A 12,194-nucleotide genomic window follows, 5' to 3' on the forward strand; every position below is an offset into this window, starting at 1 on the left:
GAGCGTGCAGACTCCGCACCGACAGTGACCCAAGCCCGGAATCAAACCTGGGACCCTGGCATTGTGAAATAACAGTGCTAACCACTGTGCTATAATGGAGTCTATACTCCAGTTGGGAAATTGCCACAGGCAATTCTGGAGGACTGTTTGGAAAATGGGCCCGTAACCAATCAGGGTTCGACGGTGGGGGTAACTGGGGCTGATGGGGACGCGAGCCCTGGGTTCAGTGCCAAAGATGGTAGTCACGGGAACAGGGGAGCAGAAGAAAAACCATTTGGGTCCAGAACATTGTGAACATCCTTTTACTCTGGTTGTCTTTGATGCTCATGTCATTTTTTGAATTTTCTTTAAACCACTTTTTTAAAATATTTTTTTTTTTTTTGTCTTTTTCTGATTAAATTCATTCACTTTAGGGAAAGTGGGTGAGAGGGGTTGACAGGCTCTTTAACAGAAAGTGAGCCCCTTTAAGGTAATTAGCAAAGGAGCCAGAGGGGGAGATGAGATTTGATTTTTCTTTTGACACACAATGTTTCAAAATGGGGTTTAGGGAGTCAGTTGTGATTAACTAATTTGTCAAGGTTATTTGAGGAAGTAATGATAGATGCAAATAAAGGGGAACCTGGAAATGTGGTTTGTCTAGATATGCAGAAGGCATTTTCCAAGGTGCCACATCAAAGGTTATTGCTGGTGTGTGACAGGGGGTGGGGGGCAAGATATCAGCAGGGATAGAAGATTGGTTAGCTAACAGGAAGCAGAGAGTAGGTATAAATGGGTCATTTCTGGGTTGGTAAGATGTGACAAGTGGAGTGTCACAAGGATCGGTGCTGGGCCCTCAACTATTTACAATCTATATTAATGAGTTGGGTGATGGGATTGAATGTATGGCGGCTAAATTTGCTGATGATGCAAAGGCAGGTCAGAAAGTAATTTGTGAAGTGGACATAACAAGTCTGCAAAGGACGTGAAGTGAATGGACAAAACTCGACAGATGGAGGACAACGTGGGAAAATGTGAATTGTCCACTTTGGCAGGAAGGATTAAATAAAACAATATCATTTAAATGGTGAGACATTGCAGAACGATGAGGTACAGAGGGATCTGGGTGGCCGTGGACAGGAATCACAATAAGTTAGTTTGCAGGTACAGCCAGTGGCTCGATCGAGTCCTTAAACAGTTTAATCAGGCTTTATCGAGTGAGTTGAAATCACTCGGGAAGCACAATGGAATATTGTGTATGGCAAAGCGACTGGAATATAAAAGTCGGGATGTTTTGCTGCAGTTGTACAGGGCCTTGGTGAGACCATATTTAGTGCACTGTGTACAGTTTGGGTCTCCTTATTTCAGAAATGAGATAGTTGCATTGGAAGCAGTTCAGAGGAGGTTGACTCCCCGGATTCCTGGAATGAGGGGGTTATCCTCTGAAGAAAGGTTGGACAGGTTGGGACTGTATCCATTGCAGTTTAGAAGAATGAGAGAGGATCTCATTGAAACACGTGAAATCCTGAGTGGAATTGACAGAGAGGTTGCTGAGAGGATGTTCCCCCCCTGTGGCAGCGACTAGAACTAGGGGACACTATTTAAAAATCAGGGGCAGGATTCTTCGTCCCGCGGCCCGGCCCCGCCAGCTGCGGGATTCTCCGTCTCACCAGCCGGCCAATGGGGTTTCCCATTGTGGGCAGCCTCACGCCGTCCGGAAATCCCCAGGCATGCGTGGGTTGCTGGCAAGGCGGAGAATCCAGACAGCGGAGAATCCAGCCCAAGGGGTTTCCCATTGAAGATGCTGATGAGGATATTTGTTCTCCTGAGGGCCATGGGTCTGTGGATATCTCTTTCCCCAGAGAGTGGAGGGGCAGGGCCAGTGAACATGTTTTAAGGCTGAATTTGATAGATTCTTGATTGACAAGAGAGTGAAAGGGTGGAGGAAGGAAAGTGGAGTTGGGATCACAATCAGATCAGCCCTTATTGAAAGGTGGAGTGGGCTCGAGGGGCCAAATGACCTACTGCTCCTAATTTGTAGATACTGACCCTTAACCCCCCTTTCCCAAACTCTGAAATGATTCCCAGTGATAACCCTTGTTAGTGATAGTGGTTAGATTTTATTCAGTATCAATAAATATAAATAAAACAGTTGAGGAATTTAGGAATTTTCACAGTAACTTCATTGCAATGTTAATGTAAAGCTACATGTGATGCTAACAAAGGTTATAATTATTATTAAGAACTGACACATGCTAATGCCTGAGCAGTAATATCAAAGTGCAGCAGCATTCCCATTACACTCTGGGTAGAAGCACCATCTCCAGGTAAATGCTCCCTGCTCTGCCCCAGATGCCATGGTCCCAGTCAGTGGAATATGTAAAACCTCAACAAATCTCTGCTCGGGGAATCCCTTCTTATACTTTATTACATCACAAAGTCTCTGGAGATGGATTTAACCCAATCATTGCTGAGCTAACATTTGAATGGACCAATTACAAAACCTGTCATTGAACCATCTGTACCCGCCCAAGCCACGTCAAACTCTCAAACAATTGTCTTCCCCACGCTCCGTCCCCGGTACAGGGAGTCAGTATTCCCATGCTAAGCAGTGAAAACATGGTGGCCTTGATACCCAGGTGTTGTCTAGGATGAAAAATGAAAATTGCTTATTGTCACGAGTAGGCTTCAATGAAGTTACTGTGAAAAGCCCCTAGTCGCCGCATTCCGGCGCCTGTCCGGGGAGGCTGGTACGGGAATCAAACCGTGCTGCTGGCCTGCCTTGGTCTGCTATTAAAAGTCAGAAATTTAGCCAAGTGAGCTAAACCATTCTTGTTTTCTCTGTCCTCTGGGAGCTGTTTATCTCCCTGTTCCCACACAGCAAGTCGTCTGTTCTCAGCTCTGCTCGATTTCTGCTGGAGTTTGGTCCCTTTTACACCTTTCGGATCAATAAAACATTTGGTCAGTGACGACCCAAACCACAATTTCCCATCCTGTCACCTGTCAACCATCCTTACCCAGAGCGTAATCACAACAGGAATAAAAACAGGAGAAGTGTAACAATCAAATTCAAAATAAATCCACAGCCAGTCATAGAATTTAATTTAATGTTCACTCATTAGCAAAAAAACCCGAAACAGGGAGTCCCCCAGGAATCTTACAGTCCGCACTTCGAGGGGGAGGAGAACTCTCTCTCCAACCCCTCACTCAATTTCTCTCCATTATTGTCCAGTTCTGTTCTGGCTCCGCCTGGGGTAACATCTACACAATCTTTTCTTCTCCTGAAGGAGCACGGTGAGTTCCAGGTCACTGGTACATTTGGACAGATGCTTCAAACAACAGATAAAACATGGATGCCAAAAGATTCTCCAGCTCTCTCTTCACCCGTATCCAGCTTGTGGACAGTTCTTACTCAGAATTATTTCTCCCAAGTTCTTAATTGTCCCAATCCCATTTTTACTTCAAACAAAATTAATTCTGAGGATGTGAAAAGCAATGCGAAAATGATGGTGAGCCACCTTCTTGACCGGCTGCAGCCCATGTGTTGTGGGTCCACTCACAGTGCTGTCTGGGAGACAGTTCCAGGATTTTTCTCCCTGGCTACAGTCAAGGAACATTTACAAGTCAAGACGGTGTCCGGTTTGGAGAAAACTTCCAGGCGGGGTGCCAATCACGCGGACCCCTTTGTCCTCGATGGTGTTGAGCTGCTTAAGTGTAATAGGGGCTACACTCATCCAAGCACGGGGAGAGTATTCCAGCGTACTCCTGACTTGTAGATGGGGACAGGCTTTCGGGAGTCAGGAGGTGAGTTACTCACCACAAGATTCCCACCTTTGATGTGCTCTTGTAGCCACAGTATTTACCTGGCTAGTTCAGTTTGGTTTCTGGTCAGTAGTAACTGCCAGGATGTTGACAGTGGGAATTCAGTGATGTTAATGCCATTGAATGTTAAGAGGCATTGATTAGATTCTCTCATAATGGAGATGGTCATTGCCTGGCACTCATGCAGCCTGAATATTACTTGCAGAACTGCAGAGCTCAGATGTGATCCATTGGTTGTAGGATCGTTTGGCTATTGCTTGCAGCTTATGATGTTTGGAATACAAATAGTCTGGATCAATTATTTTTCTTAATAAAGTTAGAGTTTTTTTTTCCCAATTAAAGGGCAATTTAGCATAACCAATCCACTTAGCATCTTTGGGCTGTGGAGGTGAAACCCACGCAGACACGGGGAGAATGTGCAAACTCCACACATACCCAGAGCCAGGATCGAACCCGGGTCCTCAGTGTCGTAAGCTGCAGTGCTAACCACTGTGCTGCCCCCGCCCCGGTTCAATTCTTAATAGGAGTAACAAACCACCAGGGAATGCTTGGCCATTTCAGATGCAGTTCAGAGTCAACCACACTGCAGTGGATCCGGTGTCACATGTAGGCCAGACCGGGTATGTATGGCAGATTTACTTCCCTGAAGGACATTGGAGAACCAGATCGGGTTTTACGGCAATCAACAATGGTTTGTTTCAGGGTCATCATTAGACTTTGAATTTAGATTTTTAAATTGGTCCCCCCCCCCATCAAAATGATTGACAAAGATGGAGCTTGAATTTGAAGTAATAACCGCGTCTTTGATTCGCTCTAAAATTCTTTATGGAAATCCAAACACACTATATGCTGAATCATTTATTTTGAAACATAGTGTGTTGTGATCAGGAAGACGTTACCTAAAAAGGGTGCAAGAAACAGATTTGACTGATTCTTTCCAAAGGGAATTGGACAGACTGATAAAATGAAAAACTGATTTCTGGGCAATGGGATTAATTGGCTGGCTCTTTCGCAGAGCTGGCAAAAGCATGATGGGCTGAATGGTTTCCCTCTGTGCTACCTGAGCTTCGTGTACAGTTAAAGCAACTGGCAAAGGTGGTAAAGATAAGGGGTACAAATGGACCCGGGCGGCCTGTCAATAAGTCACTGAAGGCTAACATGGAGGTGCAGCAAGCTATCAGGAAGGCTGATGGGATGTTGGCCTTAATCACAAGAGGATTTCAGTACAGGAGTAGTGAAGACTTACTTCAATAGTATAGAACCTTGGTTATACCACAGCTGGAGTACTGTGTGCAGTTTTACTGCCCTTACCTTAGGAAAGGTATTATTGCCACAGAGGGAGGGCAATGAAGGTTCACCAGACGTGTTCCGGGGATGGGAGGACTGTCCTATGAAGAGAGATTGGGGAAACTGGGTCTCTTTTCTCTAGAGTTTCAAGGAGTGAGAGGGGATTTCATTGAAACCTACAAAATACATAAAGGAATAGACAGGGTGGGTGCAGGTGAGATGTTTCCCCGGGTTGGAGAGTCTGGAACCAGGGGACACAATTTCAAAATAAAGGAGAAGCCACTTAGGACCGATCTCAGAGGAGGCATTTCTTTACTCAGAGGGTTGTGAATCTTTGGAATTCTCTACCCCAGAAGGCTGTGGGAGCTCAGTCACTGAGTGTGTTTAAAGCAGAGACTCACAGATTTCTATTTTTTTTTTAAATTTAGAGTACTCAATAATTTTTTCCCAATTAAGGGGCAATTTAGCGTGGCCAATCCACCTACCCTGCACCTCTTTGGGTTGTGGGGCTGTGACCTACGCAGACACCGGGAAGAATGTGAAAACTTTCACATGGACATTGACCCAGGGCCGGGATCGAACCCGGGTCCTTGGCACCATGAGGCATCAGTGCGAACCACTGCACCACTGTGCCACCCTAACTGACAGATTTATAAATACGATTAACACAAAGGAGTATGAGGACAGTGTGGGGGAAAAGGCATTGAAGTGGATCATCAGCCATGATCGTATTTTTTTGTGAGGGCCACGAAGAATTTGGGCAGCACGGTAGCATTGTGGATAGCACAAATGCTTCACAGCTCCAGGGTCCCAGGTTCGATTCCGGCTTGGGTCACTGTCTGTGCGGAGTCTGCACATCCTCCCCGTGTGTGCGTGGGTTTCCTCCGGGTGCTCCGGTTTCCTCCCACAGTCCAAAGATGTGCAGGTTAGGTGGATTGGCCATGATAAAATTGCCCTTAGTGTCCAAAATTGCCCTTAGTGTTGGGTGGGGTTACTGGGTTATGGGGGTAGGGTGGAGGTATTGACCTTGGGTAGGGTGCTCTTTCCAAGAGCCGGTGCAGACTCGATGGGCCGAATGGCCTCCTTCTGCACTGTAAATTTTGTGTGTGTGTGTGTGAATACAGTACGAGTTTGGAGAGCCACACAGAAATAAACTTTATTGACAACATGTATAAAGTACCAGTAGTTCACAACAGGTTCCTCTCTAGCCGGTACCACACAGGCCAGCTCTATTTATACAGCTGTGCTGCCCCCACCCCCCACCTCCACTCTGCTCACTGGGGGAGCTAATATTCCCTAAGTACCATGGGGTAACCAATTGTCCCCAGCCAATAGGATTCGGGCAAGTTATAACAGTATTGAATGGCAGAGCAGGCTCGACGGGCTGAATGGCCAACTCCTGCTCCTATGTTCCAATGATACAAAGATAAGTAGGAAAGTAAATTGTGAAGAGGACATAAGGAAAGTACAAAGGGATAGGGTAAGTGAGTGGGAAAAGATCTGCCAAATGGAGAATGTGGGAAAATGTGAAATTGCCCATTTTGGCAGGAAGAATAAAAAAGCTTATTATCTAACTGGTGAGAGATTGCAGAGCTCTGAGATTCAGAGGGATCTGGGTGTCCAAGAGCATGAATCACAAAAGGCGAGTATACAGGTACAGCAAGTAATTATAATAATAATTGTATTGTCACAAGTAGGCTTACATTAACACTGCAGTGAAGTTACTGTGAAACGCCCCTAGTCACCACATTCCGGCGCCTGTTCGGGTTCACAGAGGGAGAATTCAGAATGTCCAAATTACCTAACAAGCACGTCTTTCGGGGCTTGTGGGAGGAAACCGGAGCACCCGGAGGAAACCCACGCAGACATTGGGGAGAACATGCAGACTCCGCACAGACAGTGACCCAAGTTGGAATCGAACCTGGGACCCTGGAGCTATGAAGCAACAGTGCTAACCACTGTGCTACCGTAGGAAAGCTAACAGAATGTTATTGCTTATTCTGGAGGGAATTGAATACAAAAGTAGGGAGGTGATGCTTCAGTTATATGGGACTGTTTTGTGAGAGTACCTTTCAGAAATGGGTGTTTATAAGTGGGTGTGTATACAAATATCTGTAGTGAGAGTACCATTAAGAAATGTGTGCTTATTACTGCAGTGATGTCAGAGAGTGGGTGGAGCTGGGCTGTCTGTCAGCTTTTTACTTTCGCTTTAGGTTTTTTTGTTGCAGGGTGAGTTTGGCTTAATTTTAGTTTTGGAGAAGCTGCAATCACAGCAGGATGTGTGTGAATCTCTGTAAGCTTATGAATGTCCATTTGCTGATTTCAACGTGGTAACTGTTCTCAGTATTGAATTTAAACCTGAGGTGCTTCTGTTAAAAGGTTTTATTTTAAGTCTTATGGATGTTAAAAGGAAAGCTTAAACAATTACTTAGTGTTGTATTCTTTGGGGGTTGTATTTGAATTGATGGTTGCTAAGATGTTCACTGTATGTTTTAAAAAGGTTAACTTGAGTTCATAGAATAAACATTGTTTTGTTTTCAAAAATGCTTTTCCATTTCTGCTGTACCACACCTGTAGAGTGGGCCGTGTGCACCCCATACCACAATCTAGTAAAAGTTGTGGGTCAGGTGAACACCATGATGCACTTTGGGGTTCGCTAAACCCTGGTCCATAACAGGACATTGGTGAGACCACATCTGGAGCACTGTGTACAGTATTGCTCTCATTTAAGGAATGATGTCAATGTGTTGGAAGCAGTTCAGAGAAGGTTTACTGGACTCATACCTGGAATTGGAGGCTGGTCTTATGAGGAATGATTGGACAGGCTGGGCTTGTGTCCGATGGAGTTTAGGTGACTTGATTGAACCGTATAAGATCCTGAGGGGCCGTGACAGGGCGGATGTGGAAAGGATGTTTCCTCTTGTGGGAGAATCTAGAAATTGGAGTCACTTTAAAAGTAATAACTTGTCCATTTAAGGCAGAGGAGAACTTTTTTCTCTCCGAGGGTTGGGAGTCTTTGGAACTCTTTTCCTCAAAGGGCAGTGGAAGCAGAGACTGTGAATATTTTGAAGGCAGAGCTGGATAGAATCTTGATAAGCAAGGGGGTGAAAGGTTATCGGGGAGTCAGCGGGAATACATAGATACATAGAAGATAGGAGGAGTCCATTTGGCCCTCGAGCCTGCCCCACCATTCATTACGATCATGGCTGATCATCCAACTCAATAGCCTAATCCTGCTTTCTCCCCATAACCTTTGATCCCATTCTCCCCAAGTGCTATATCCAGCCGCCTCTTGAATGTAGGGCAATTTAACATGGTTAATCCACCTAACCTGCACATCTTTGGGTTGTGGGGGTGAAACCCATTCAGATATGGGGAAGATGTGCAAACTCCACACGAATTGTGACCCAGGGCCGGGATTTGAACCCGGGTCCTCAGCGCCGCAGTCGCAGTGTAAACCACTGCACAACATGCCGCCCCCTGTGGAGTTGAGGTTACAATCAGATCAGCCGTGAACTTATTGAATGGTGGAACAGGCGCGAGGGGCCGAGTGGCCTACTCCTGCTCCTAATTTATATGTTATCACATCCTTTATAATAGATTGTAGCATTTTCCCTCCTACTGATGTCAGGTTAATGGGTCTGCGGTTCCCCGTTTTCTCTCTCCCTCCTTAAATAGTGGGGTTACATTTACCACCTTCCAATCTGCAGGAACCATTCCAGAATCTACAGAATTTTGAAAGATGATCACCAATGTATCCACTATCTCTACAGCCGCCTCTTTCAACACTCTGGGATGCAGAGCATCAGCTTTTGGGGATTTGTTAACTTTCAACCACATTAATTTCTCCAGTGCTACTTTTTCACTGATACTAATCTCTTTCAGTCCCTCATGCTCACTGGTCCCTTGGTTCTCTCGTGTTTTGGGATAATTTCTGTAGCTTCCTCTGTGAAGACAGACACACATTGTTTAGTTTCTCTGCCATTTCCTTATTCCCCATTATAAACTCTCCTGTCTCTGCCTGGAATGGACGCACATTGGTCTTTGCTAATCTTTCCCTTTTCACATTCCTACAGGAGCGTTTCCAGTCAGTTTTTATGTTTCTCCCCAGTTTGCTCTCATATTCTATTTTCTCTTTATCAGTTTCTTGGTCCTCCTTTGCTGAATTCTAAAACAGGTTCCCAATCCTCAGACTCACTACTACTTTGGCCACTTTATGAGCCTCTTCCTTTGATCAAAGGGAATCTTCAACATTTCTTGTTAGCCACGGTTACATCACTTTTCCTGTTAGATTTTTGTTCCTTAAAGGAATCGATATTTGTTGTATAAATGTGAAATGAAAGTCGCCAAAGTCCCAGAGGGCCATAGGCTGCTCCACCTTTTCAGAGAGAGAGCTGACAGGTGACGATTTAATTTGAGGGTCACCACACCTTAGGTGAGGTGCAATGTTGAAAAGGCGAGGCCTTCACGGATAATCTTAGCCAGTATGGGAGTTGAACCCACCATGTTGGCGTCGCTCTGCATCACCAACTAGCCATCCAGCCAACTGAGCTAACTGACCCCCTTGTAAATATGTAATAATTCCTTAAATATTAGCTATTCCCTGTTTCCCATCAGTTTCCCAGCCCACCTCAGACAACTTGCCCCTCATACTCTGATAGTTTTCTTCTGTGAAGGACACCACAGTTAAATTAAACAAAAAAAAACAAGTAACCCCCACAGCCCATCTCTATGGCAACGTGGCATGCTTTGGATATTACAAACAGAAATGGGGACTAAATATTTTCAAACCTCGAAACACACTTTCACTCAGTGATCCTTGTGAAATTTGAAGCCAGATATTAGCAACAAGGCTCAAAGTGCACAAACCCACAGGAGGCAAAGTCGTGAGTCCAGCAGAAAGAAACCCTCGAACTCTCCCCATTGAACAGCTGTCAGAATGAACAAAATGCAGTCCTGGATGTAAAGCAGAATTCAACCATGTAATCAATTGTCAACTTGTTGATTTCTTAGCAGGGATGATGAATCACGGTTTCCCGTCCCGCACTGAGAGGAGGTGAACGGCCTCTCCCCAGTGTGAACGTACTGGTGTTTGCGCAGGTTGGATAATTGAATAAATCCTTTCCCACACTGAGGGCAGGTGAACGGCTTCTCCCCGGTGTGAACTCGCTGGTGTGTCTGCAGGCCGGATAACCGAGTGAATCTCTTCCCACACAGAGGGCAGGAGAATGGCTTCTCCCCAGTGTGACTTCGCTGGTGTGACAGCACATGGGATAATTGTGTGAATCCCTTCCCACACTGAGAGCAGGTGAATGGCCTCTCCCCAGTGTGAATTCGCTGGTGTGACAGCAGGTGGGATAACTGAGTGTATCCCTTCCCACACTGAGAGCAGGTGAACGGCCTCTCCCCGGTGTGAATTCGCTGGTGTCTCAATAGGTGGGATGAATCACTGAATCCCTTCCCACACTGAGAGCAGGTGAACGGCTTCTCCCCAGTGTGAACTCGCTGGTGTGACAGCAGGTGGGATAACTGAATGAATTCTTTCCCACACTGAGAGCAGGTAAACGGCCTCTCCCCAGTGTGAACTCGCTGGTGTGTCTGCAGGGTGGATGAATGACTGAATCCCTTCCCACACTGATAGCAGGTGAATGGCCTCTCCCCAGTGTGAACTCGCTGGTGCGTCCGCAGGGTGGATGAATGTCTGAATCCCTTCTCACACTGAGGGCAGGTGAACGGCTTCTCCCCAGTGTGAACTCGCTGGTGTGACTTCAGGCTGGATAACTCAGTGAATCCCTTCCAACACCGAGAACAGGTGAACGGTCTCTCTCCAGTGTGAATGCGTCGATGAGCTTCCAACTCTGATGGGGCTCTGTATCCCTTCCCACAGTCCCCACATTTCCACGGTTTCTCCAGGTTTTGAGTCTCCGTCTCCTCTTGTCTCTCCAGGTCGGACGTTGAAGCTTCGTCCACACACAGAGCACGTGTATAGTCTATCCCCGCTGTGAATGACATGATTTTTTTTCAGGCTGTGTAACTGGTTAAAGCTCTTTCCACAGTCGGTGCTCTGGAACACTCCCACTCAGGTGTATGCGTCTCAGTGCTTTTCCAGTCACAATTTTGTTTCCAATCTTTTGAAGGCGACAGAACAGACAAATGTTTCTCTTTCTAGATTCAAAGGTCGATTATATTCAGGTCCCAATGAATCAAGTGACCGCCAGATCAAGATGTGGCATTTGAGATTTCTGTCTGTAATTCCTTCTCTTCTAATATCCTGTAAAAAAAAAACAATTTACAAAAGTCATCACAGGATAGAAATTCAGAACAGACAATTCTAGTTTCTCTGGAACATTCTTTCCTCTCTCATTCCCCAAAAGCTGTAAATCTCCATCCCACACACTCTCCCTCCATTCTCACTCTGCTGTATCTAATATTGACCCTCCCAATTCTCCTGAAGGTGCTGATTCAGGCTGATTGACAGATCCCTGCTCACTGCTCCCTGCCCTGGACACAGAGACCATAACAAACAGGAGCTGCAGTCGGTCATTCAGCCCATCGAGCCTGCTCAACCATTCAATGGGATCATTGGCCAATCTACCTCAGCACCATTTTCCCGCACAATCTCCCATATCCCTCAAAACCTTCAATATCTAGAAAACTATCAATCTCGGTCTAAAAATACTTGAGGACTGAGGCCCCACAATCCTCTGGGATAAAGAATCCCAAAGCTTCACCACATCCTCGAGTGAGGAAATCCCTCCTCATCTCAGCTTTCTCTCCGTTTTCCTGCCGGTTCCCCTTAACCCTCGACTCCCTGGTCAATCAGAAATCTGCCTTGCGGTGGGGGGTGGTTCGTGCACCACGTGATGTGGGCGCGGGATTGGCTGTCTTTCCGCAGGTTCTGGTGCCATTCGCCTATAATCCATCATTTACCCTGATTGCCAGGCACTCATGCACCTGATCCTTGAATTAATATTTGTTATCCTGTCCCTGGAAGATTTCAGGATTAGTTTTGGTAAGATTATCCTTAACAATTTCAAGAAATCTGTTGATAAAAGAGCGGAGACAGATTCAGTGGGGGTGGAGCCGCCTTTTCAACATGACAGCCTGAC

At 45.9% G+C, this 12,194-nt stretch overlaps 1 protein-coding gene and 1 long non-coding RNA gene across 4 annotated transcripts in view; one reads left to right on the forward strand and one right to left on the reverse strand.

The window, feature by feature from the left end:
* LOC119952273 overlaps positions 1-12,194 on the forward strand; it is a 58,338-nt gene that overhangs the window by 24,815 nt on the left and 21,329 nt on the right. The window lies entirely within an intron of this gene.
* Positions 8,827-12,194, reverse strand: part of LOC119952158 (gastrula zinc finger protein XlCGF8.2DB-like) — a 56,830-nt gene continuing 53,462 nt past the window's right edge. For 2 of the 3 annotated variants that reach the window (XM_038775753.1, XM_038775754.1), the window contains exon 2: positions 8,827-11,356. In XM_038775753.1, coding sequence (XP_038631681.1) covers positions 10,072-11,097 — 1,026 coding nt within the window. In that variant the 5' untranslated portion in view covers positions 11,098-11,356 and the 3' untranslated portion in view covers positions 8,827-10,071. The remainder of the gene's footprint in view (positions 11,357-12,194) is intronic. The other variant, XM_038775752.1, reaches the window with a different exon arrangement.

The sequence above is a fragment of the Scyliorhinus canicula genome, chromosome 17 (genome assembly GCF_902713615.1).
Source record: "Scyliorhinus canicula chromosome 17, sScyCan1.1, whole genome shotgun sequence".
Lineage (NCBI taxonomy): Eukaryota > Metazoa > Chordata > Chondrichthyes > Carcharhiniformes > Scyliorhinidae > Scyliorhinus > Scyliorhinus canicula.